The sequence below is a fragment of the Aspergillus versicolor genome, assembly GCF_001890125.1.
Source record: "Aspergillus versicolor CBS 583.65 unplaced genomic scaffold ASPVEscaffold_4, whole genome shotgun sequence".
In the NCBI taxonomy this organism is placed as follows: Eukaryota; Fungi; Ascomycota; class Eurotiomycetes; order Eurotiales; family Aspergillaceae; genus Aspergillus; species Aspergillus versicolor.
The window spans coordinates 600387-624857 of NW_024467527.1; the positions used below are offsets into that span (position 1 = coordinate 600387).

Below are 24471 nucleotides of genomic sequence, written 5' to 3' on the forward strand. Positions count from 1 at the left end.
CGTAGAGAATAAACCCAGATCAACCAAGGCCAGACTCGAGAAACCAGATCGGACTCTTCTCCGCAACTCCAACTCCAACTCCAAAACGAGAAACCTCGGCATCAAGCCCGCAAGTAACACCGACGGCTAAATCAGTACCCGGTACTATATCACACCTTCCTCCCCTCTACCAGGAGAACAATACCGAGCACCTATGTGAAGCAACGAAACCAAAGAGCGCCAAATCGAAGAACTCTCAAAATGCCCTTCAAAACACCCCCACCAACCCTGCAATATAGCAAACTCACCTTCCCAACCCCGCACATCCTCCTCGTCACGTTATCGCGCCCCAAAGACCTCAACTGCATCAACTCGACCGGAAATGCAGAACTCCATGCGGTCTGGGAATGGATGGACGAGGAGCCCTCGGTCCGCGTTGGGATTATAACCGGTGAGGGGAGGGCATTCTGTGCGGGGGCAGATTTGAAGGGTATGTATATCCGGGACATATACTAGATATATCCATATCTTTATTCCTCCATCCTCTCCGTGCTTTCTTCTCGAGTCATCCTTATTTGCTTATTATATACTGAATATAAACTATGACTCTGCAGAATGGAATAACAGCGCTCAATCCTCCAAACCACGCGCCCCAATGCCGCGCTCGGGCTTCGGCGGGCTCTCCCGGCGCACAGGTAAAAAGCCTATAATTGCAGCCGTGAATGGACTGGCGCTCGGTGGAGGCTGCGAGATGATCACAAACACCGATATCGTTATATCTTCGGAGAAGGCGTTCTTCGGGTTCCCCGAGGTGCAGCGCGGGGTGGTTGCGTGGGCGGGGGCATTGCCAAGAATCGTGCGGACAGTGGGCAAACAGCGGGCGATGGAGATGGTGCTTACGGGACGCAGGGTAGAGGCGAGAGAGGCGGAGAAGTGGGGATTTGTGAACGAGGTTGTGGGTAGTGAGAAGGTGGTTGAGAGGGCCGTTGAGGTTGCGGCGCAGATTGCGGAGAATAGCCCTGATGCGGTTATAGTGAGCCGCGAGGGGGTTAAGATGGGGTGGGAGGGAGTAGGTGCGGAAGAGGGGACTCGGTTGATTATTGAATCTTGGGAAAAGAAGCTGAATGCCGGTGACAATATCAAGGAGGGATTAAGGGCATTTGTGGAAAAGAGAAAGCCGCAGTGGGGAGAGAGTAAACTGTAGGCTTTCTAAGTCAAGCATACGAAGGCATCGCCCCGTTTCTCTGCATGATTGACTACGCAATAGAGCCTACGCAAGGACAAGGCACGTTCATGCAGGTCATGATTTCATTAATAGTAGCTTAGCTGCTCTGCATCTAAGTGATTACATACTTGCAAGTCATAAACGCTGAACCGAAATTTCATAATACATAAAACCCACGCCAACCATACTCGCCGTATCCCATGCGCATTCAAGTTCCGTCCAGCGGCCAGACATGTTCAACGTCGTTTGGAGAAGAAACTCGCCCGGGGACCTTTATATCCGTGCTCGAGTCGGCTCACTTTATGGAAGTACGTAAGTCTGGGTTCGAAAAAGGATAAGAAAGGGAGGTGGTGTTGCGACAACGCTGGGCTGTGACAACTTGTTGGGGTGTTGATCCTACTTGGACTCTTGCTGAACGGTCCTCACGCGTTCAAGAACATGGGAATAAAGTGGGTGGTCCTGTTCGAGCTCGGTGAGTGTTTTTGTGGCGTCCTCGGCTGTTTGTTCCTTAAGAATCTTCGCAAGTTCTGCACTCTCTTGGTCGTCGGGTACATTTTGGAAGCGGAGAGCCTGCTCAATGGCGCCGAGAATAGCATCGAATTTCAGGCCGCGTTCAGCAAGCTGGGAGGCAGGTCCGATAAAGCGTTCGTTGCGGGAAAGCTTGCGCAGTGGAGCCCGACCCACACGCTCAACGCCGTCCTCGAGGTAGTGGTTCGAGATACGTTCGACGATCTTATCGACATATTCCTTCTGTTCCTGCTGTGAAATACCGTGTTTGTCGATGATCAGAGATGCGGTTTCATCGAGAACCTTGTGGACAGTACTGCGGATATGTGAATCGCGGAGGGCGTCGGCGATAGTCTTCTTGCCGGCAAGGTGGCCGTAGTAGGCAGTCGTGGCGTGCCCGGTGTTAACGGTGAATAGCTTGCGCTCGATATAGGGGTCGAGATTCTCCACCCAGTGGATGGCAGGGATTTTGGGAGGTGCAACACCGTGCTTCTTGAAGGGAAGTTCTTCAACAACCCATTCGTAGTACTTCTCAATTCGGACATTGAGACCGTTGTTCGGAGGCTGATTGGGGACGATGCGGTCAATGGCGCAGTTGGCGAAGACAGCGCGGCTGGAGAGGGTATCGGCGGAAGCCTTCTTCTCGATGTGGCCGCGGAGTGTGTCGGTGGCGTTGATGGCGTTCTCGCAAGCGATGACAGTTAGCGGATTTGACAGGGTACGGGAGTCAATGCCCTTAGCAATGACAGGGGCAATGAATTGAAGAACTCTGGGGCCAACGGCGCATGTCACGATGTCTGCAGTTGCGATTTCCTGGACGACCCCGGCTTCGTCAGATTTGGAGTTGAGGGCGCGATAGTTGTCGATTGTCTTTGTAGTCTCCTCTTGATCACTGATCTCCGTGATGTCATACGTGGGAGTCTTTTGGATAGAGGAGATAAGGTCGTCGACAACATCGACAAAGACGACTTCATACCCAGCGTCGTGGAGGAACTCTCCAACGAAACCACGCCCGATATTTCCGCCACCGAAGTGAATAGCTTTACCCATTGTAGAAGGATTCTTTATGGAGTGGCTTGTAAGGTAGAAGTGTTTTTGTGATTTGATGTATGTACGCGATGATATATGAAGAAGATTATTCGAGTACGCAAGAGTTGGATGATTGTGTTATGGGTGAAGGGAAAGGTGAAGATGGCAAAGAGAAGGGGGTGGGAGGGGGGTTATATAGCAAGGCCCAGCAGGAAGCAGCCAAACAAGGAAGTGACGACGGAAGAATAGAGAAACGGGTCCGGTGAGTCGAAAGAGAAGTAAGGCCAATGATAGCAGAGAAACTGCAGGCTGTGTCGTCGTGAAATGCACAGAGGGTCTAAGAACACCTGGGAGAGCCCATAGTCATACTGTGGCTCCGAGTGGGGCCCGAGACGTATTGCATCAATACCAACTAGCGCGACAACGCTACCGTCCATTCGCGCGGTTTCTGATTAGTCCATGCTGCAGTAGATCTGGGGTCCGAGAGAAACAGGATGACCTCCTTGCCTGGCTAGGACCGCTACATAGACTGTTGGGTCTGTGAATAGAAGATGGACTCGGGAGTGAGTCTGCAACTTGACCAGTGTGTCCAGTCATGCCCAGACTCTGTACAACGTTCACTGAGCGGGCTTTTGGCTGCCTGACGGGGCCCACGATTGTGTCGGAAATTCCAACCGTCTAGCCGGAGCAAGGCCACTCGGGGCGGACCCGCGGCCATCATAGGCCCTCCCTTGATATAGCGCTCTCCTGCACGCTTCTTCTCGTATGGTCTACGCTGTTCTCTATACCAAGCAATTGATTGACCGAGTCAGGCCATGACGTTCGTTCCTGGGCATCACTCTGACGAATTATATGTGTGGACCATAATTAGATACTTGTTCGAATTCGATAATAATGATGGCGAAATATTTATGAGTCCAGCCTGTAATTGAAGTCATGCCTGCTCGTGGTCGAGACTCAGTGTCGTCATCGGGGCCTGGCAGCGGTCCCACATGTGACATAATTGGTGCCTCAGGCGCTTTATTGATATCACAACCGCAGTCTGTCTTGTCAACAGCCACATACTACGCATAGCGTGTAATAGCTGGATTTGTCTTTGACTTTTCTTCGCTATGACTGCCTGGGAAAATGTGAAAAGCAGGCTAAGTCGCTTCGTCATTTTGCAGCGCTTCCGACCCAGACTGACTGCTCGAGCACGCACGGTCTTTGACGTGCATTCGGGGGAATTCTGTGGGTCCTGTTCTTCTGCGAAATCGAATCGCAACCAATCCCGAAACAATCTCTCATCCTCTTGGGCCACTTCGACACGGGCCCGTCCGAGTCCGTTTACTCCGTTCACGATATTGAGGTTTTAGACTCGATTCCTTTTGCTTCCTTTGCTTTCGCTACAGTTCGGTTTGGATACCTCCATAGCCCCAGAACCTTTCTCGACCTTTCTACATCTATCGCGTACGACTTCGCGAAATTACCATTGACCTTCTTTGCAACCCTACAGCTGAGAGGTGCCCAACCCCTTGATCCGGTTGCCGTCGGGCCAATCCTATCATGAGACGGGGCGAAACCCCGAAACCACCCGCCGCCGTTGATAGCCTCCCAGGCCACAGCGCTCTGATGATCCCGGCTCATAGAATGGGCTCCATTTAGTGTCTTCATCACGGCTGACTCCGCTCCGTCTGAATCAACCTCGTTCAAGCCAGCAAATGAGGGTTCTCATTTCCACCCGACATTGATCCGCCAGGAACAACTAGCCACGACGGCGACGAGCTTGACGCCCGTCTTTGGATTAGTGCGAAGGCAGAGCAAACAAAAGTGCTCTTTGTCCCGCCCATGTGGCTGCCCAGAGGAAACGGTTACCCTTTCTCGGGCTCTCGCGAGCATGTCCTTGATTGACATCGGAGCAGTCACGGCCGGGTCCAATTATTGACTTGACTAGAGGAATGCGCCATTTCAAGGAATATTGTCCTCTATCCTAGTATCGGATCAGCATTGTGTCCTCACCCCGAGTTCTGTTAACAGGAGAGCAGAGTGGTTCCTGAGCTTGAATGACAGCACTAGCGGCGCCTGAAAGTCATTTCACCTTCAGTCAGTCACCACGCTTTCTTGGATTCCATTAAACAAGTGATGGGTGTAGCTTCAATTCGACGTCAGCATCAGTTGAACATGATATATGATATTATATATGAAACCCTGGCGATATTTCACTGTTCTGGAGTGATTCTGAACGACAATCGAGAGTGTTTTTAATTTCATGTGAGAGACGATAAACGGCCTCCACTCTGTTTCGAGGAGCCAGTCCTATGGTGGGATTTTTCGCCTCCGGTGTGCGCGCTGTATACCATAGAGCATATTCATTATACTGTATAGGAGTCGATGAAATTTTCTATCGCAACATATGCGATAACTACAGTTATTTCGCCTGACAATAGCTGTGATAGCAGCATCTCACCGGTGAAAAGAACTTTGAGCCTTCTATATTTGCAGTCACTTTTCAGGTAAGTCTTGATAGCTTTTTCTGGCTGTGGTATTGAGAGTTGGTCACTCGAGACGTAGTACACATCAAGGTCATACATTGGGCCTCCAGCTCCCGTCGCTTCTTTCTGAATTCATTGATAAGCACCATCAATAAAATAGCTATGCAACCAAAGGATTACTATTCTTTAGACAAGACTTTCAAAGCATATAAATGAAGTATTAATACGTTCAACCTTGAAAACCGTATCTCCCAATTATATGTATCCCCACAGTATAGATTCCAGGTGCTGTTAGTATAGATATGGGATTTGCCTTCAATTTCTTTGACACCTGCAAATAATATACATTCGTAAATCGTTTAATGAATCAGGAAGCCATTAATATTTCTCTAATAATACTGAGTCTTGCATATACTTACTTAGTGAGCGCCCTACCGCATGGAGCCCAGCGCAGGTCACCGACCCACGTTACTATTTAGTAGCGGCCGCTGTGGCCCAACCATGCACGGGCCTGAGGAGGCTCAAACACCTGTTGGTGGAGAGGGTTTCCTTGGTGCTTTTCGATCGGTGCGCTATTAGTTAAGAGGTATATGGGGGCTCTTGGCCTGACTGTTGTCATATTGGCCCAGTCGGTTTTCCTCGGTAGGAGAGGGATATGTAGTATATATGAAATATTGGAAACAAGAGTTGAATTTCTCTAAAGGCCAACTCCAAGTCTATCAAGGATTTACTTCAAGCGTGCGTCGTGGCCATGCTCATTTAGCATGCCCTACTTCCAGACATTCCAGTCCGTATCCTTATCAACCCGAACGCAGCCCAGATACCACTTACCAGAAGTAGTGTCTCATCCCACGGAAGATCAACTTCAAAGCCAAAGAAGAATCTTCCCTGTCTTTCATCTTTGGTCGTAAGATCGGCCAAGTCAGTTGTACCCTTGGCCATAAGGAAGCGTGCCAGCGCATTCTCATGGATAGTCAAGGGCCCTGGAAGGAGGGATCCGGCCTTGATGAGTGAATGACGCTGGAGCTAAATCAGAATATCAGCCAGCCCATTCTACAGCCTCTCCTTCTCTTCATCATCTGCGAAGCGCTTCTCCCGCGGTACCTGCTGGTTCTATGGTCTCCCAGGCATTTCCTCCATAAGGACATAGCTCACTCTTACTATATTATCCTTATAATTGGCAATATCACAACCAAACATCTCGGGGGCAGGTAGTTTAGTTTTTTTTCCCCAAAGATTCTGAGCTCAACATACTCGCTGCAAGTGAGGTAGTCTATTAGTGATTAGGGGATACTGCTGTTCATTCGAGGCACGCGGATGAGCAAAGAAGACACATCACCAGGAAATCGAGTGCGAGTATGGTAGTGGGCGCCTCTCATGAGAGATTCGCGTCCCCATGCATCTGGGTAGTCGATCTCGCAACTGTGACCACCGTTTAGGTCCGATGCACCCGCGCAGAGAGCCTCTTCGTTGATTTCGAATTTGTCACCTGGAATGGGCTTGTTCTTGTTGGGTTTGATGCAAGTAAAGTGTAGAACTTGAGAGATGTACTCACTGTATCCTCGCATATATGAAAGGGCGGGCGACGATGACCTGCGCAGAGACGGCGGCCACAGCGCTCGCAAGGACCAAAGCCGCGTACACTTGGTAGCTCGCAGGCCTGGAAATCGCAAGTGAGAAACCTACCAAGTATGAGAGAGATGGCAGCACGCCGCACAATCGACCTAGTTCAGGCCCGTTGCTTCATTTATTGTTTTAGACGCTAGCAGCGACAAGCCGCCGATCTATAACCAGGGCCATCAGACAAACCAACAAAGCAATGTTGGCTTGACCATCATAGCCAGGGCCCCAATATCAAGGGGGAAAAAGCTTAAGCTCACCTTGAACAATCTCAGCAGGCTCTCCACCGCTAGTTGCGTAAGGATTGCTTGGACTGTGAATCGACATACTCTGTTCTCGCCCACAGCCACAAGCCTATAACTCCAACCGATCCAGCATCGCTCCTCAGTTTTGTTCCCAGTTTTCATAGTATTTTATGTCGGTCACTTGCTCGGCGGTCATGGACATAGGGAGGATAACGTGGTATAGGAAGTTGTTGAATTTGACTGGGTATTCGTCTTTGTGGCTGTTTATGATGGACTGACTCTTTCCTAGTGGCAAGCCCGTATTAGTGCTTAAAATTGAGACTGTTTGGAAGTAAATATTCGGTACCTTGAGATGAATGGGTTGTGAAGTAGGCATTGGGGCTTTATTATCGGTATTTGTCCCCTCCACCTTGAGCCAGTGTACGGAGTAGTTAGTGTGTGGAATATTATGGGAAAATTCAAGCAGCGAAATGACCATTTGGAATGTTTCGTTGTTGGAAACTGGAAACTGAGGTCAGTCAAAATATGCTCCTCTGGCAGCCATTCTGACTCCCCTGCAGTTAATTGTGATGATCGCTCAGTCCCACGCTGTCTGTTGGGAGTACTCCAATGACGGGTGCACAAGAGACAAAGCCCAGGTTCTCCGATTATTCTTCAAATTTACTCATCTCGTTTACAGCCACCGGGCCCGACCAAATCCCGATGCCATGGCTCAGGACTGACAATCCGGGATTCTCTTGGAGACCCCGAAATTATGGAGAAAGAACTGGAGCCTTGAAGGCCCAAGAGCAATAGAAGGCCCAAGAGCAATAGAAGGCCCAAGAGCAATAGAAGGCCCAAGAGCAATAGAAGGCCCAAGAGCAATAGAAGGCCCGAGAAAAATTGAGGGCCCGAGAGCAATAACCCCCACGGCGGAGAAAGATCCATCCGCCGTTGACATCGGAAAGGCCTCAGATTCCCAGCACTAGCATTTCCGGTATAAGAAGTGGCAGCCATCGGAATCCCGAGACGTCAACAGCGGCATCGGAGGCTTTCTGTGCGCACTGGGACCGAGTTCCTCATTCGTGTCGATCGAACTTCCATCCGGTCTGGAGACGGGAAATGACGGTGGATTTTCGAGTGTTTCTTCTCTTCGGAGTGTCGGTGTCCTGGTTACTATCGGGAATGTGCCCGACAGTTGAGTCAATTTGCTCTCACCGATTATTCCAGGGAACATAAATTCCCCGGCCACCAGTCACAATGAAGCCAAGCCTTCTCGCTATTATTTAGATAACGTGAGGGTCTATTCTTCCATGTTGCGTGGTGTTTGGGCCCTTTCTCTTAATACCAGGTAGACTAGTATGCATGTCTATACTATAGCCCACGCTAAAGTTGCAGGGATGTCAATCGAAGAACTAGATCGATTCGCGCGTTCACTCACATCCTCAACTTTACAGAAATAATTATGATAGAACCTCGTCTGAATTTTCAACTCCGGAAATGCCCTCCTCCGTACCCCATAAATTTGCGCCAGCGCTCTCCCCCACTTATCCCGTGGATAGCGGCGTCTCTCCGATTCTCCAGGTCTTCCGTCCCACACCTTTCGGCCTACCTTTGGATCCCGACATGAAGGCCCGGCCTCTCACTCCGGCAATTCATTTACCGAGGATCTTCCGGAAGAGACAATATCGTAGAACCATGGCTTGGAAGAGGAGTGGAAGAAATCTTGTCTCAGTCCCTTGGCGAGGGCAGCCATTTACACACACCTCAGAACGCCACTCTACCACTAACCACTCTGCCGAGACACAGATTGTTGATGATGGGCTGTCTGACAGGCTAGCAAAGCGGCATTATTCGTTAGGTCAAGCTACAAGCTGCCCGGTATTGACGTCGTGCAGAAAAAAGAGTTGACACTGCGGGTTTACCGGGCGACCACTGGCACTGGCATGCCAGCTTATTGGACGACAGTGGACTTCTCGGTGAAGGTGTTGCATACTAGGCCAGTCGTCCGTGCAGAGCTCCAACTCCTCGAAGATGAAGGGCTCGAGTACCGTGCCGTGGAACCATGACTTAACGTGCGGTGCGTGCTATATTTCATCTCCGCCGTTGTGCAGTGGACGTCCGGTTAAACGGCCTGCACGGAACCTTTATTCCCACCTAGTAGGTAACAATCACTGCTCGGCTGCCAGCCAGAAAGTGTCCGAGTGGCGGAACTTGGCAGCCTCCAGTTTTTGGAGCGGGACTGGTACACTAGTAGTGCAAGCTCATTCCTTCCAAGCCCTGAACCCCAAAGTGGGCGTCCATGATAAGCAAGCCTCAGGCTCAGTTTTAGAGTCGAACCTGTTCCAACATGTTACAACTTCTGATGTTCAGGTCGATGCAACAGTCGGGTCAGAAAGCAGAGAGGGTTACCTCGGCAAGTCGGGGGTATTTCCGGACATCCAGTCCCAGGGCCTGACTCAGTGAACATTTTTTGCATTACTGTTCTCCACACTCCGCATTATGGAGAATTATGCCCTGGAGAAAGTAACCTCGTGTTGTGCCTCTCAATATCGCTTATCCAAGTCAGGCCATTTCCCTGCCGATCAGTACCACGACGAAGTCACGAACCATGAACTGGCCTTCGCCGTGGGTAAACGTCGGCTAAACTGCCATCAGGATGGCTCTTCAGAGGCTCAGAACAGGAGTTCCTCCCGCCATGGTCTCTTAATGATCGTGTTAGTGCCCACCTTTATTTGACTCTCATTCGCTTGCTCCTCCGCTTTTGCTCCGAACCCCAACCCCCCACATTGGAAATGGACTGGGGACGAGTATAGTGTATAGAGAATTAGAGATGCTAGTATGACCTCATACGGCCACGAAAGTGAAGGAGATTTCCAATAATGCCCATTTCGATATCTTGTCCCACCGGCTGAGCCGGATCCCAAGATGGGTCGCGGCTGCCCGAATAACCTATAAGTAGCAGAGGTAGATCACTGTCAGACTCTTTTCCTTAACCGCAGCTCAACTGTGCAGTTGGAAACATGGCAATCATGGCTAGTACTGCTCACCTCCTCGTCTGGGGTCTACTGGCTGCTACTGGCGTCCAAGGCCAGGACTTTGGCGGTGGCTCTCGTGATGACGATGCGTTCAGCTATGTCCAACCTAAGAACACGACAATCTTTGGTCAATATGGACACTCTCCTGCTGTCTACCCTTCACGTAAGACTTCCTCGCCACTAGACCGTCCTAGGAACTCTCTTGCTAACATGAGTAATAGCAAATGCGACTGGTGCCGGTGGATGGGAGACAGCCCTCGCCCAGGCCAAGGACTTCGTTGCCGAGTTGACCCCGGAGGAGAAGGCCGATATGGTCACTGGGCAGTTTGGACCATGTGTAGGAAACATCATGGCCATCCCACGACTCAACTTCAGCGGTATCTGTCTGCAGGACGGCCCGCTGGCCATTCGCGTGGCAGACTACGCCAGTGTCTTCCCTGCTGGAGTCACTGTCGCAGCGTCCTGGGATCGGAAGATCTTGTATGATCGCGGCTATGCCATGGGCGAGGAATTCAAAGCCAAGGGTGCTCACGTCATCCTCGGCCCTGTTGCTGGTCCTCTAGGTCGCTCCGCCTACTCTGGCCGAAACTGGGAAGGCTTCGCTGCCGACCCTTATCTTACTGGTGTTGCCATGGAGGAGACCATCCAAGGCCACCAGGATGCCGGTGTTCAGGCTAACGCGAAGCATTTTATTGGTAATGAGCAGGAGACCCAACGCAACCCTAGCTTCAACTCCAGTGGTCCAACCGGACAGGTCGTCCAGGAAGCTCTGTCTTCCAACATCGATGACCGAACCATGCATGAGCTCTACCTGTGGCCGTTTGCTAACGCTGTCCGCGCTAAGGCGGCTAGCATCATGTGCTCATACAACCGGATCAACGGCTCCTATGGATGTGCCAACTCCAAGACCCTTAACGGACTGCTGAAGGAGGAACTTGGCTTCCAGGGCTATGTTGTGTCCGATTGGGGTGCCACCCACTCTGGTGTCGCCGGTATCAAGAGCGGACAAGACATGGACATGCCTGGTGGTCTCGGCGCATACGGCAAAGACAACAAGGCCGGCTCATTCTTTGGCGGAAATGTGACTCGGGCTGTGAACAACGGAACCCTGGACGAATCTCGCGTTGACGACATGATTGTTCGCATCATGGCCCCTTACTACTGGCTCAACCAGGACAAGGATTATCCCTCCGTTGACCCGTCCGGTGCCGACCTAAACACCTTCTCGCCCCGGGATACGTGGATTCGCGAGTTTAACCTTACCGGCCCTCGAAGTCGTGATGTTCGCGGAAACCATGGTGAGCTCATCCGTAGACATGCAGCTGAGTCCACTGTGTTGCTCAAGAACATCAAGAACGCCCTCCCTCTGAAAGCGCCCAAGTCCCTGGCCGTGTTCGGTAACGACGCGACGGAGAACACGAACGGTCCAGTCAACCTTGAGGATTTTGAATATGGAAACCTCGCTGCTGGCGGTGGCTCGGGAACTGGCCGCTTCACATACCTGGTCTCTCCATTGACCGCTATCAACGAGCGTGCGAAGAAAGACAAGACGAGCCTCGTTCAATACTGGTTGAACAACACTCAAATCGCGACTTCCGATGTCCAGACCGAGCTGTTGTATTCTCCCACCCCCCCATCTGCCTGTCTCGTTTTCGTCAAGACATGGGCCGAAGAGGGCGCGGACCGTGAGCACCTGACCCTCGACTATAACGGCACCGAGGTCGTTGAATCTGTTGCGTCTTTCTGCAACAACACCATCGTTGTCACCCACTCCTCCGGCATCAACGAGCTCCCCTTCGCCCACCACCCCAATGTGACTGCCATCCTTGCCGCTCACTTCCCAGGCCAAGAGTCCGGTAACTCCATTGTCGATGTCCTTTACGGCGACGTCAACCCCTCTGGACGTCTTCCATACACCATCGCCCGCAACGGCAGCGACTACAATGCCCCTCCCACAACTGCTGTCACCACCAAGGGCCGTGACGACTGGCAATCTTGGTTCGACGAGAAGCTCGAAATCGACTACCGTTACTTCGACGCCCACAACATCCCTGTGCTGTACGAGTTCGGGTACGGTCTTTCCTACACCACCTTCAACATCTCCGGCATCTCCGCCAAGCCTGTGGTCGACTCCATCTCCTCAGTCCCAAGCACCAAGTCCCCCATCCAGCCAGGAGGTAACCCTGCTCTCTGGGAGACCATCTATAACGTCACTGTGTCAGTCACCAACTCTGGTGACGTCGAGGGTGCGACCGTCCCCCAGCTCTATGTGACTTTCCCAGACAGCACCCCGGCAGGAACGCCGCCAAAGCAACTGCGTGGCTTCGACAAGGTCAACTTGCAACCCGGTGAGACGCGCAAGGTGACCTTCGAGCTGATGCGGAGAGACCTGAGCTACTGGGACATCGTGTCGCAGCAGTGGCTTATCCCCAAGGGCGAGTTTGTCGTCCGCGTTGGATTCAGCAGCAGGAACCTCAAGCAGGAAGCCAAGATCACTCCAGTGGTAAATTAGAGCATCCTATGTGAATGGTGCAGAATAGAGACTTCAGACTCCGTCTCGTCGAGGTATATGTTAATGATATCCACAGCTATGAGTTAACGGTAGTGTTTAGAACTTTAGTTCCAATAATCAACATATTTTTTCTTTCGACCCCTTTGCTTACAGCCTTGTTGATGTACCTATCGGAGATAAGATACCCTAAGTACGAATAGTCCCACTAAAGCCGAAGGTTAATTCGACTTTTGAGTCATTCAGTCACGCAAAGCAGGACTATAGTTCGCACAACACGAATTTTGCCCCTGTGTCCTATCACAATGGATTGGTAATCGCAATGGTGGACCTTGGTGGGGGATTGAATGTGTGGATGAGGGGGAGGGGTACGACCGTACGAGGATGATGCCATCGGCCCAATTGGAGACACATATAAGTAACTCCCGAGGCCATTGTCGACGGAGTGTCAGCATACGACCTGTCCTGACAATTATCCTGAGATCACGACAAGCTTCGAAATTAAACCTTTAATTATCTGTGAAAAAGAGAACAAAAGAAACCATGCCTAAGGTATTGCTGACTGGTATGTAAATCGTGACCTCCGCCCCCATTGTAAGCACCGAGGTTAATCAGACTCCTTTCCTGCGTCTAGGAGGTAGCGGCTTCATTGCTGCCCATGTTCTTGATCAATTGCTGGAGCGCGGGTGAGTTCTAGATTTTGAACCAGAAATTAGGCTCCATGAGAAGACGGGACTGATTGGTGTGTTCCTTTCATAGCTTCGATGTGGTCACCACCGTCCGGTCCGAAGAGAAAGGAGACAAGATCCTAGCTGCGCACCCGAATACACCCAAGGAGAAGCTCTCCTACGTTATTGTTAAGGACATTGCGCAGGATGGCGCATTTGACGAGGTGGGTTTTGACCTTCGTTCCTACTCTGAATTGCCTTTCTACGGTTCAATTAGGCCATTTAGGTATGGTATCTTGTCTCATGGGAGGCTAATGATCACAACGTAGGCTGTCAAATCGAACCCGCCATTCGACTATGTCCTCCACACGGCATCGCCCTTCCACTTCAATGTTCAAGACCCTGTGAAGGATTTCCTGGACCCGGCTATCAAGGGAACAACTGGTATCCTGAAAGCCATCAAGGCCAACGCGCCAACGGTGAAAAGGGTCGTGGTCACCTCTTCCTTCGCAGCGATCGTCAACCCCAAGAAGCATGAGAAAGTCTACAATGAGAAGAACTGGAACCCTGTGACCTGGGAAGAGGGGCTGGACTCGGCGAACACATATCGCGCGAGCAAGGTAAGATAGATAGTTCCAGTGTTATATTTACTTCCCGTCCGAAATAGCCCCGACTAACGAATTTGCACAATCAGACCTTTGCAGAAAAAGCTGCCTGGGATTTTGTTGAGAAGGAGAAGCCCAACTTCAACATTGCGACAATCAACCCGCCCCTGGTGCTGGGTCCCGTCGTGCACTATCTGAGTTCCCTCGACTCAATCAACACCTCCAACGCAAGGATCAGTAGTCTCGTGCGCGGGCTCGACAAAGAGACTTCACCTCCCACGGGGACATTCCTCTGGGTTGATGTCCGTGATGTTGCGCTGGCTCATGTCCGCGCCATTGAGGTCCCGGAAGCTGGTGCGCAGCGATTCTTCGTCACTGCTGGCCACTACACGAACAAGGACGTTGTTGATATTATCCGTGATGCTTATCCTGAGATCAAGGATAGACTTCCGGAGGCCACAAGTGACCTGCCCTCGGACGTATACGGCTACGATAATTCGAAATCAAGACAGGTTTTGGGGCTCGAGTATCGTTCCTTGAAGGAGGCAGTTGTTGATACGGCTAAGTCGCTGCTGGATAATGGAGCCTAGAGAATAGATGGTTAGATAAACAATATTAGGACCAACAAAGCGGTCAATTATCGATTCTTCTCAGTGTTTGTAGGAGTGTGAACTACCAAAAAGGCTACTGCGGAAGCGGGATGGTAGGGCGGACTGCGCTTTGTGTCTCAGTGCGTAGCCGTAGAATTCCAGTCGAACTCGAGACCAACTTTTCTTCCGCGTCTTGCAGACAAGCGAAGCAGGTATCCGCGAACAACATGGCGGCCTCAATATCACCGACCGCAAATTTGTTGCGGAAGTCTCGCCTATTTTCACTCCCGCAAGCTATTACTTCATTAGAAACTGCCGCTGCTCGAAGCCGCAACGAATCCGACACCGCAACCCTCCCATACCCTGTCCGAGCGTCCATCGTCACCCCGGCTTCGTCATTATCAAGAGGGGATTGGGGTCTCAAAAGACCGCTTCCTGCTAAGTCGACATCACAGAAGTCTTCACGGCCTGTTGTTCGGATCAATGCGCTGGATACCTTTGAGCATGTTACCGACTTTGATTCGGCAGCGGATCACACGATGACCCTGGAGAAGTTCCAGGAACTCAATTTGCCGATTTCTCTGCCTACGAGATCTGGCTATTCGACAAGCATTGTGCCGCGGCACCATAGCCCTTTTGAGGCAAACGTCGACAACACGGAAGCTACCCCTGCTACAACTCCCGACACAAAGCAATTCAGACACACCGGACCCTGGCTTGGGGGCCTGACGGAAGCAGAGTTCGGCGCTTATTTGGACAAGATTACGGCGGAAAAGCCCAGACTTATGCGGAAGCTTCGAAGATGGTTCTACACTAAGCGTAAGGCCGAGCTGAGAAACCAGGCTCAAGACAAGGGTGAAGATTTGGAGAATCTGCCACCGGTCACCAAGGAAGAGTTCGACAACTATGTGAAGACACTGCGATCGGACCCGTATTCGCTGGGGCCTGTGATCTTTGAGTTATTGGATCTTCCTTCTGCCCCTGCGGTCCCAAATGACCGCATCGGCTCCAAGTATTTCGCCTCTCCCCCAACTAAGATGCCTGCTGCGGAGTACGCGACCTACGGACCCCCCATGACACATCCCTCGGCAGGTTTGTCGTATGCCCGATCGCATGCGTCAATCTACAATCACCCAAAGTATGGTCCTCAGGCCCATCAGCGTCCAGTGGAGGCACGTGTCCTCCGACCCCGCGGTAGAGTCAGGGGTAAGGCTGGCAGGGCGATTGCCGGTGTCGGTGGTATTGCATTCGAGGATCTGAGCGCTATGACTTTCGCGGAACAAGGTGCACCTCCAGGTCTGGCGTCCTTTGATGCAACCATCCCTGGTGGTGCCAAATATTACGTTCAACCTATCCGGGCCTCTATCAAGGCGGACGGACAGATTGCCCTGTCGTCCTACCGCGCTAGCGCATCTGCCAAACTGGCACACGATCTCGAAGATTACAAGAAACACTCTGCAGCGCCCAGGTTTAACCGTGCGTCCAGAAACCAACGGGTAGTCCCGAGATTAGACCAAGCTCGCACATCTCCAGTGCGGCGTGCCGAAACGGAACAACCGGAAACTAGCAGGGAGGATGTCGCAAGGAACCTCATGAAGACTCTCACTTCTCAGTAATGAGTTTTCATCCTGAATGTTCCTGTATTTTATCGTCCTTTTAGTCTTACCCCCTAGTTCCTGTACGATTAGCTGAGGTTCTCCATTGTAAAGCCTATACATTTCTGTTATTTGTACACATGTGATATACAATATACTACTATACTTCATCCAAGCGAATAAAACATAACGTAGCCATAACTGCCCAATCCAATGTCTATAGAACCTTGGTAGGACGGAAAATGACAATGCACCTAAAACGGTAAAGCGCCAATGACTAAGAAGATTTAAGCTAAGATAATCACGTGGGCGGTAAGTTAGGGCAAGGGCCAGCACCACCAGACCATACCCGACAAGCCGCAACACAATCTCAAAATCCAGCTTGCAAACCGTCAATCAACCAGCCAGCCAACAACCGCCAAAATGGGTCGCGTCAGGACTAAGGTGAGTTGCTGAATGACTTCAAACGAATAAGCAGAGGAACATTTTCTAATCGGCGAATTTTTTTCTCGCAAAAATAGACCGTTAAGAGATCTGCCAAGGTCGTCATCGAGCGATACTACCCCAAGTTGACCCTCGACTTCGAGACCAACAAGCGTGTCTGCGATGAGATCGCTATCATCCCCTCCAAGCGTCTTCGCAACAAGGTTAGTAAACTCCAGCCGTCAACTGGCGGCGGCGAACCAAGAACTTCTAGAGGAAAGTTGCTAACTCAGGATTATAGATCGCTGGTTACACCACCCACCTCATGAAGCGTATCCAGCGTGGCCCTGTCCGCGGTATCTCCTTCAAGCTTCAGGAGGAGGAGCGTGAGCGTAAGGATCAGTACGTTCCTGAGATCTCCGCTCTCGACGTCTCCCAGACCGAGTCTGGCCAGCTCGATGTCGACAACGACACCAAGGACCTCCTTAAGAGCCTGGGCGTAAGTCTCCCTTGCAAATTTAGTTTGTATATAGCTAAGTTGCTAACGTGTGGATAGTTCGACAACCTCAAGGTCAACGTTGTCGCTGTTACCCAGCAGCAGCCCGAGCGTCCTCGCCGCTTCCGCTCTTAGAGGATATTCGAAAAAAGTTTAATGATCTTATGCGGCTGATCCATGGTCTGTCCGATCGTGTTTTTATTATCACCCTGGCTGGCGCACCGGAATCCGGTTACTTTTTTAGGAACAGCATATGAGAAATGAAACATGGTTGCTGCTGAGAAAGGTGTCGCCGATTCCCTCGGGATGACGCTTGATTGCCAAATTTTCTCCCTCGTGGTTCGAGTCTTCTGCGGAAGATGCGTAGGTATTGGGGGTTGGAAATGATGGACTGCTTGTTTAGCGTCCATTTTCCTGCTACATTCCCTACTGGAGCACTCCCCATTTGCTTTGGGGATGACAGTCTAAAGGTCATTAGAAGGTATGTATGCTGTGCCTAAATAACATTTGGGTATCCGCCTGTAGAACGCCTCAAAGCAACGTAAAAGAAGAATGGCGCAGAAAGCCTGGCCTGCTGTAGCCATCGGCCGCCTATATATATATGTAACATTACGCTTCATGCGGCAAATATCCTTCAATGGAGCCCCCTTTCTCGTCTCCGGGTCGCATCTCTGGCGAAGTGATGGGCCTGTTGGGATTGGTGTTCTCTTGAATCTGAACATCGACCCTACCGGCACGAAGGGCTGGGTTTTGATCGCCGCGCTCCATAGCGAGTTCTCGCGAGCGAGAATCGTCCTTGACCGACAGTCTTGAAATTTCATCTGCCACAGCGCTCGGCTCTGGTGTAGTGTCCATGTGAAGATTGTCCAACTGACCAAGGACTTCCTTAACGCTCGTTGAGTCTCTCACTGCACTTTTGCCCTTTGTTGTCCTGCCTTCCTCAAGTAAGAGGAGTTGCTTTCCTCGTAGGTCGTCTCCCCGCCTCTCCCACACCGGCTCTGCGGCCAGCTGTACTCGAATGTACATTGCTCGCTCGGCACACTCATCAGAACACCACATCTCAAACTTCTCTCGCGGGACAATGTTCATATCCCGTCCGCGACCGCCTGGACCGCTTCCTCTAGCGCCCCAGGTTATTCGATACGTACCCCTCGAGTTCTCCTTGCGATGCTCATGAGGACAGAGTCCATACCCGCAGAGACCTTCGATGTTCCGTTCTTGTATCAAATTATCGTAGTCAGCGGGCTGAAAGGGTATTAAAGCGGTCTTAAATTTCTCAGTATCTTCAGCGGAAGGGGCGGCAGGATCTGCAGATTGAGAAGACGGGAGAGTGAGGAGCTCGAGGATGCGATCTAGGATGAGGTCCTGGGCATTTTTCTGCGCCTGAATGCGATGAGCATGGTGTAGAGCTATTGCCAGATGGCGGGGGTCCGTCTCTGGTTTGGAGGGCTTCTGCTTGGGCTTTAGTGGCGAGCGACGGGCATTGCTGGCTCTCGACTTTGGCGGGCTTGTATTATTTGATTGTCGGGCCGATGCGGCATGAATCGAGGGGAGCGAAGTCTTTAACTCGGGGCGGTCGGACGACATTATTTGGCGTTGTTGGTGGGTTGAATTTGTCCTGGTGTGTTGAGTGGGATCTGGCGGTGGATGAACAAACAAGGCCTGAAGAAAAGATGGTCGGGCCGGCAGAAGGCGAAACCCCGGATTCAAGTTGTAGAGCTCGAACTCAATCCATGACGAGGGCCCAAGTTTCAGCCACCGAGACGAAACAGCCAGCTCTCCAGCAAATCGACTGCGTCGTTAAACCACGCTCTCGCACTCTCGCAACCGTGGCAGTGTGTTCGTCTCCTTCATTTCTGCCTGTTCACACTTCGTCATTATTAGCCGCCGATCGTGCCGTTGGTGGAGCAGCAGAGCAGCAGCAGGCGGTCTTTACTCCTCCCGCCGCCTCGCTCACTCCAACCTCCTGCCACTCCTCTGGATTATTCTGTTGCTCTCATCACTATTTCCTGTCCCCCGGGCGCCTTGCCTTGAAACCGAACCTGAGGTGTCTCTGGATTGCCCCGGAATTTCTGTAAGTCGACCCGTGCTTTCCTGATCTTAATCCGTGCTCTCTCTCTGGCATTCCCACCTCTCACATCCACACACCAACCCCACGACGCAGCCATACCCGACATACGTCAACCCTCGTCTGACATACTACTCCCATTTCTTTGATCGTCCAGCAACCACCCCTCCCCTGCATATGTCCCTGTTTATTGTACATATTTTGAAGTTCGCAACCAGCTAATGCTCATGTCGCTCCGACTTTCCAGTTGCGTTATTTAAAAGCCACCCCTCCACTTGGCTCCAGCGCGGTCCGCACCTCCTCTGAACCAATTTCCTCCGAGTGAGGGTCGGCTTCCCCAATGTCTAGCCCGCCATTTACGGTCAAGGCGGTTTTCGAGTATACTTCGGACCATGAGGATGACCTTAAATTTGCCATCGGCCAGATCATAACAGTAACTGCTGTGGAGGATGACGAATGGTATTTTGGTGAATACCCCGATGAGTCGGGGAGTAAGGTAGAGGGTATTTTCCCCAAGAATTTCGTCGAGAAATATGAGCCCCCTGCTCCCCCACGACCGACCCGCCCCAGCAGGCCGAAGAAAGAGCCCGAGGCTGTTGCACCGCCACCTCCCGAGCCAGCTACAATTGAATCGCCGGTGGCAGAGGCTCGCGCTCCCGAGGTCGAAGAAGAGGCAGCACCTCCGCTAGCTCCACTAGAGACTAAGCCTGTACCCCCTCCTCAATCCCCTCCTGCCGCTGCGGAAGAGTCACCGGTCGAGCCCGCTCCTAAGGCAGCACCTGCGCCGGCACCTGCTGCTCAGAGTCCTCCAGAAGAGCCCAATCCTCCTGCCCCCAAGCTTGCATCCAAGCCGCCGCCTCCTGCTGTGGCAGAGAAGCCCTCTGGATCCTCATTCAGGGATCGCATTGCCGCTTTCAATAAACCGGCGGCGCCGCCAATTGCGCCGTTTAAGCCGCCAGGTTACTCCTCCCAATCGTTTATCAAGAAGCCATTCGTTGCGCCACCTCCCAGTAAGAATGCCTATGTTCCACCGCCGCCCCGAGAGCCCCCTGCAACGGTATACAAGCGGGAGGAGGACCCTGAGATCCGAGACCGGCCAGTGCCTGAACCACCCGTTTCCGAGAGCCAGCCTGCGCCGACTGAAGATACTGAGGAGGTAACGGAAGAACAACCTAAGCCAACAAGCTTGAAGGAAAGAATTGCACTTTTGCAAAAGCAACAGATGGAGCAAGCTGCCCGCCACGCCGAAGCTGCCCAGAAGAAAGAAAAGCCCAAGCGACCTCAGAAGCCACGTCAAGAAACCCAGGAAGAGGTTGTCCAAGCTGCTGAACCGGCATCTGAAGACCTTGAATCCCCTGAAACTGGTAGGGACCATAGTGTGGAAACAGTAAAGGGCGTCAGCGCTCCCACCGCGCAGCCTGCAGTGCAACAATCTGCTCTCCAGGACTTGACGAGCGATACAAATGATGCAGATGATTCAGCTGCTGCAGACACTGAAGATGCCGATGAGACATCTACGGGAAGAGAAGATATAGATGATCGTTCCCGCGCCGCAGTTCCGCCTCCGGTCCAAAAACAGGCGGAGCAACCTGAAGCCAAAGAGGATGGAAAAGAGGATGAAAGGCTTGAATCAGACGAAGAGCAAGAAGAGAACGAGGAAGATATGGACCCGGAGGTTAAGCGCAAGATGGAACTTCGAGAAAGAATGGCAAAGATGAGTGGTGGTATGGGTATGATGGGCTTCTTTGGAGGCGGAATGCCCGCCCCTGGACCTGCATCTCGAAAGCCTAGAGCGCCTGTGCCTGCGGAGACAGAAAAGGACACTGGCAATACTGAAACAGCCCCAACCCCAAGTGCACCCCCGGTTCCTGTTATGGCTCTGCCCGGAATGAATGCTAGGTCACCATTAGGTTCTCCCACAGCCGAGAAGGACGAGGAGTCACCATCAATTGCTTCGGTTGGACAACCTGCTCAACCCGGAACGTCTAGAGTTGGTGAGGATGAGGAAGAAGAGGAAGAAGAAGAAGAAGCTCCTCGTAGCTCAGTTGAAAAGCCATTATCTTCTCCTCGCGGTATGCAACTCCTGCACTGCCCCTTCCTTTTTTCTTCTTTTACTAATTACCTTGCGATTTAGAGCGCGCAGTGCCTCCTCCGCTTCCACCGATGGAAACACGCCCTGTTCCGATTCCCAGCTCTCACGATCTACCTCTATCCCCCCCTCCAGTACCAGGAGGTGAGTAATTTAACATCAAAGCTTTTAATCTCTCCCACTAAACCCTAAACTAGGTCGACCTGCTCCCCCTCCTCCCGCGAGAAGCCCTACATCTGGCGGCGAGGACTCTGATGATGAGCTATCCGTGCATGCACAGAATTTGTCTTTGAACGCTGTAGCCGCAGGTCAACCCTCGGAGCCGGCGCCTCCATTGCCGGACCATCTTGATTCTCGTCGTTCATCAACCTATGATGCCACCTCTCCAAAGTCACCGACACTCTCATCCGAGAAGAGACTCAGTAGAGGGCATCCACCCGTCCCAACTAACCCTCCAGTTCCTACTCAAACTCGACCTCCTCCACCACCTCCTCCTGGAGCCGTTAGACGTAGGTCAACCGCCGATAGTCGAACCAGTGGTATCTCTCAGCCTCGGCAAGCTGGAGAGGATGTCGAAGGCGAGGTAACAGAATATGATGGTGATTATGATACCGATATCGCGTCCGGTGCAAAATTTAAGGATGCTTTGAAGGCCCATGGTCGGGATTCTAGCCTTGATGAAGGCACTGCAACCGACGATCAATCCCTTCAATCACCGCGCAGCCCGACAGAGACCCGTGTGCCACCACTCCCCCCATCTGTTCCTAGAGGAGTTCCTCCGCCCCCTCCATCTCAACCTCCGAAGAGCTCTGGTTCTGGTAGAGCTTCCATAGATGCACCTAGGGCTCCTCCACCACCTCCTCCCCAGAAGGAGCCATCTCACGGTGATGATGATGAGTATGATCCTTACCGTTACACTGCGCCGACACATGGATTGCCTGCCCCCAAGTCAGCCCCAGTGCCAACGGGTCGACCAAACATTCTTCCTCCACCCCCACCGCCACCTGTTAAAGAAGATGAATCGGACAGTTTGTACGATGCATCCCCGGTACAGACAGCTCCAGAGATTTCAGCCCCTCCCCCGCCTCCGAGTCAGCCCCCTGCGGCGATCGCTCCCCAAACACCACGATCCAACCGCGCATCTTTGGACGTGCCGAGGGCTCAACCCTCTGTACGACGCTCTATGGATGTAAACCGTCCGTCCATTGACCAGGGCTTTATCGCCATGGAAGTTGACTTGGCCGAGGGCACAACGTGGTGGGCTCAGCCAAACACGCCTCCTCCCGCCCTCCAAAATCGCCAAGATATTCTCCTCGAGTTTGAAGAGTCAAGTTCCTCAAAACGAGGCGGCAAGACCACAGTGACCAAAGATGTTTATGCTCTGTTCCGCGACTATTCCCAAACCGTAATTTCTGTGAACTATGATGCTCGAAATCCCGCCGATGCGACGCTGGAGCAACGCCACGAACAGCCCCCTCTGCCTCCTCGCCAGGATCAGCTTGAGGCTGCGCACGTCCAGATCGGCACGCTTGTCACCCAGGGCGTCAATGCTATCCAAAACACAACCGTCGCTGATGGTACGCCATTCGGCTTAATTGAGCACCTATTTGAGGACTTGTCGGATGCTCTTCGTCCTGTCGGCAATCGAGCATATGGTGCTTTGGTTTACTCTAACATGGCCAATGCATCCGTGCAGCAAAACGATGAAATTCGCCCTGGTGATATCGTAAGTTTCCGCAATGCTCGTTTCCAAGGACACCGTGGAACAATGCACCAGAAGTACAGCGTGGAGGTTGGCAAACCCGACCACGTCGGTGTTGTGGTGGACTGGGATGGAACAAAGAAGAAAATCCGTGCCTGGGAGCAGGGCCGGGAGAGTAAAAAGGTCAAAATGGAGAGTTTCAAGCTCAATGACATGCGCAGCGGCGAGTGCAAGGTCTGGCGAGTGATGCCTCGCAAGTGGGTCGGCTGGGATAGTTAAAGATATGGCAATGAACGAACCGAACTCGACACTAAGTAATGCTTGATGACGATCCTGACGTGGGAGGGGCTTCCTAAACCGAACCCGCAATGACAACTTGATGATTGATTTGATTAGAACGACGGGTCCGACATGGCACACATCGCACCTCGTCCACCCCTCTTCCTTTGCTGACACCACGAACTCAAACACGGTACAAGAGATGGACAGATGATTGTTTCTGGTACATCTTAATTCTCCGATGGTACATGGACTAATACAATTGAACCTGCATGCCTGCTTGTTCTTGTGCTGTGATCGCTTGATCTTCCTTCGGATATAGCATTTGTTCCCTGTATCTATTGACATTGACTTTGTTGTTTTCATGTAGCCTTGATCGATAATTCACTTTCGTTTTGTTAATTAACTTAAGGCTAAATTAAAACTCTTTGATAATTAGTTCTTTTCATTTGAATTCTCTTTGTCATCGTATGAATTACCGACGGACTAGCTAGTAGCTAACGTTTGAAGATTAGAAAACTAGAAACAAGGAGTTGGCATTGCTTCAAACCATGCATCGATATTCAGTAAACAGCAGCGTAACCGTTGATGATGATAGCCATTATTCGGTTATGTCATACAGAAGTTTTAACAGGCAAACAAACTACATTATTGACGGACAGGGGAGCGATATAATAATAAGTCCTTGTTACCATTTCCCCTGTTGAAATTACCCGTTGCTGCACCCATAGCAAACCGAAACCAACACCAGCAGTGTATCCAGTAAGCCCTTGCTCTTTCGCTTTTCGATGGAAGGAGAAATCATCGCAAGAGGCTTGCGGCTGCGTTGATGGCATTATTGGCACAAGATCCGCAATGGCTTAAATAGCCGAACTCGCAAGAACACAACAGTGTCTGCAGCAAGTACTCGCTCTTCTGCTTTTCGATGAAAGGAGAAATCATCGCAACAGGCCTTTGGCTGTTTGGATAACAGTAGCGGCGTTCTCAAAAGAAGCTGCTCTCCCCTATCATTTCGATGAGAGAAGAAATCTAAAAGCGGCCCGGCACCTTCTATGGGGCCTTAAATGGCCAGGAACCTTATTTTCCGGCGATGGCATACCGTTTATGGGCTTCCATGGCTGTCCTAAGCGAGAGGAGGGTATCAGTGGAAGATATAAAAAGCTAATTTGGTAAGGATACTAAGGCTACCGTGGCTGCGTGAAAACACCGGAGGGCTATCACCGTAACGAGTGGATCAGTGGCCATTTGCAGGAAGACAAGGGTGTCTGGACTTGCAGCGTTGCGTTAGCATGACATGGCAGCTTTCTAGGCTGTGGTTCAGTGGTTGTGACCTACCAGTAGTCCTAGGTGATTC

The 24471-nt window shown here is 51.6% G+C and overlaps 10 protein-coding genes across 10 annotated transcripts; 6 read left to right on the forward strand and 4 right to left on the reverse strand.

Annotated features, from left to right (window-relative positions):
- Positions 1-240: 240 nt before the first annotated feature.
- ASPVEDRAFT_129329 (enoyl-CoA hydratase/isomerase family protein) lies at positions 241-1183 on the forward strand (the record flags this gene model as incomplete). Its single annotated transcript, XM_040806627.1, has 2 exons — positions 241-469; positions 594-1183. 2 exons carry the CDS (start codon positions 241-243, stop codon positions 1181-1183), a joined length of 819 nt encoding a protein of 272 aa, XP_040666978.1.
- A 417-nt stretch (positions 1184-1600) lies between these two features.
- On the reverse strand, positions 1601-2761 carry ASPVEDRAFT_130029 (mannitol-1-phosphate 5-dehydrogenase; the record flags this gene model as incomplete). The annotated part of the gene is made up of 1 exon (XM_040806680.1): positions 1601-2761. The coding sequence occupies one exon, from the start codon at positions 2759-2761 to the stop codon at positions 1601-1603; it is 1161 nt and encodes a 386-aa protein (XP_040666979.1).
- Positions 2762-5914: 3153 nt separating this feature from the next.
- Positions 5915-6416, reverse strand: ASPVEDRAFT_40772 (uncharacterized protein). Its single transcript, XM_040812206.1, has 2 exons — positions 6367-6416; positions 5915-6237 (listed from the first exon to the last, which is right to left on the reverse strand). The coding sequence occupies exons 1-2, from the start codon at positions 6409-6411 to the stop codon at positions 5971-5973; spliced, it is 312 nt and encodes a 103-aa protein (XP_040666980.1). The 5' UTR covers positions 6412-6416; the 3' UTR covers positions 5915-5970.
- Positions 6209-7517, reverse strand: ASPVEDRAFT_623536 (uncharacterized protein). The gene is made up of 5 exons (XM_040815612.1): positions 7423-7517; positions 7092-7361; positions 6767-6871; positions 6367-6716; positions 6209-6237 (listed from the first exon to the last, which is right to left on the reverse strand). Exons 2-4 carry the CDS (start codon positions 7236-7238, stop codon positions 6495-6497), a joined length of 474 nt encoding a protein of 157 aa, XP_040666981.1. The 5' UTR covers positions 7239-7361; positions 7423-7517; the 3' UTR covers positions 6209-6237; positions 6367-6494.
- Positions 7518-10087: 2570 nt separating this feature from the next.
- On the forward strand, positions 10088-12605 carry ASPVEDRAFT_129656 (beta-glucosidase; the record flags this gene model as incomplete). The annotated part of the gene is made up of 2 exons (XM_040806657.1): positions 10088-10256; positions 10315-12605. 2 exons carry the CDS (start codon positions 10088-10090, stop codon positions 12603-12605), a joined length of 2460 nt encoding a protein of 819 aa, XP_040666982.1.
- Positions 12606-12868: 263 nt separating this feature from the next.
- ASPVEDRAFT_40778 (SDR family oxidoreductase) lies at positions 12869-14509 on the forward strand. Its single transcript, XM_040812207.1, has 5 exons — positions 12869-13167; positions 13237-13288; positions 13362-13494; positions 13600-13890; positions 13965-14509. Exons 1-5 carry the CDS (start codon positions 13146-13148, stop codon positions 14463-14465), a joined length of 999 nt encoding a protein of 332 aa, XP_040666983.1. The 5' UTR covers positions 12869-13145; the 3' UTR covers positions 14466-14509.
- A 158-nt stretch (positions 14510-14667) lies between these two features.
- Positions 14668-16312, forward strand: ASPVEDRAFT_40780 (mitochondrial 37S ribosomal protein bS1m). Its single transcript, XM_040812208.1, has one exon. The coding sequence runs from the start codon at positions 14693-14695 to the stop codon at positions 16079-16081; it is 1389 nt and encodes a 462-aa protein (XP_040666984.1). The 5' UTR covers positions 14668-14692; the 3' UTR covers positions 16082-16312.
- Positions 16313-16436: 124 nt separating this feature from the next.
- ASPVEDRAFT_40781 (40S ribosomal protein eS17) lies at positions 16437-17130 on the forward strand. Its single transcript, XM_040812209.1, has 4 exons — positions 16437-16504; positions 16582-16707; positions 16785-16982; positions 17040-17130. The coding sequence occupies exons 1-4, from the start codon at positions 16484-16486 to the stop codon at positions 17112-17114; spliced, it is 420 nt and encodes a 139-aa protein (XP_040666985.1). The 5' UTR covers positions 16437-16483; the 3' UTR covers positions 17115-17130.
- A 221-nt stretch (positions 17131-17351) lies between these two features.
- On the reverse strand, positions 17352-18932 carry ASPVEDRAFT_623740 (Rtr1/RPAP2 family protein phosphatase). The gene has a single exon (XM_040815613.1). The coding sequence runs from the start codon at positions 18564-18566 to the stop codon at positions 17589-17591; it is 978 nt and encodes a 325-aa protein (XP_040666986.1). The 5' UTR covers positions 18567-18932; the 3' UTR covers positions 17352-17588.
- A 455-nt stretch (positions 18933-19387) lies between these two features.
- ASPVEDRAFT_52222 (SH3 domain protein) lies at positions 19388-23117 on the forward strand (the record flags this gene model as incomplete). The annotated part of the gene is made up of 3 exons (XM_040814603.1): positions 19388-21119; positions 21182-21280; positions 21334-23117. The coding sequence occupies 3 exons, from the start codon at positions 19388-19390 to the stop codon at positions 23115-23117; spliced, it is 3615 nt and encodes a 1204-aa protein (XP_040666987.1).
- Positions 23118-24471: the final 1354 nt, after the last annotated feature.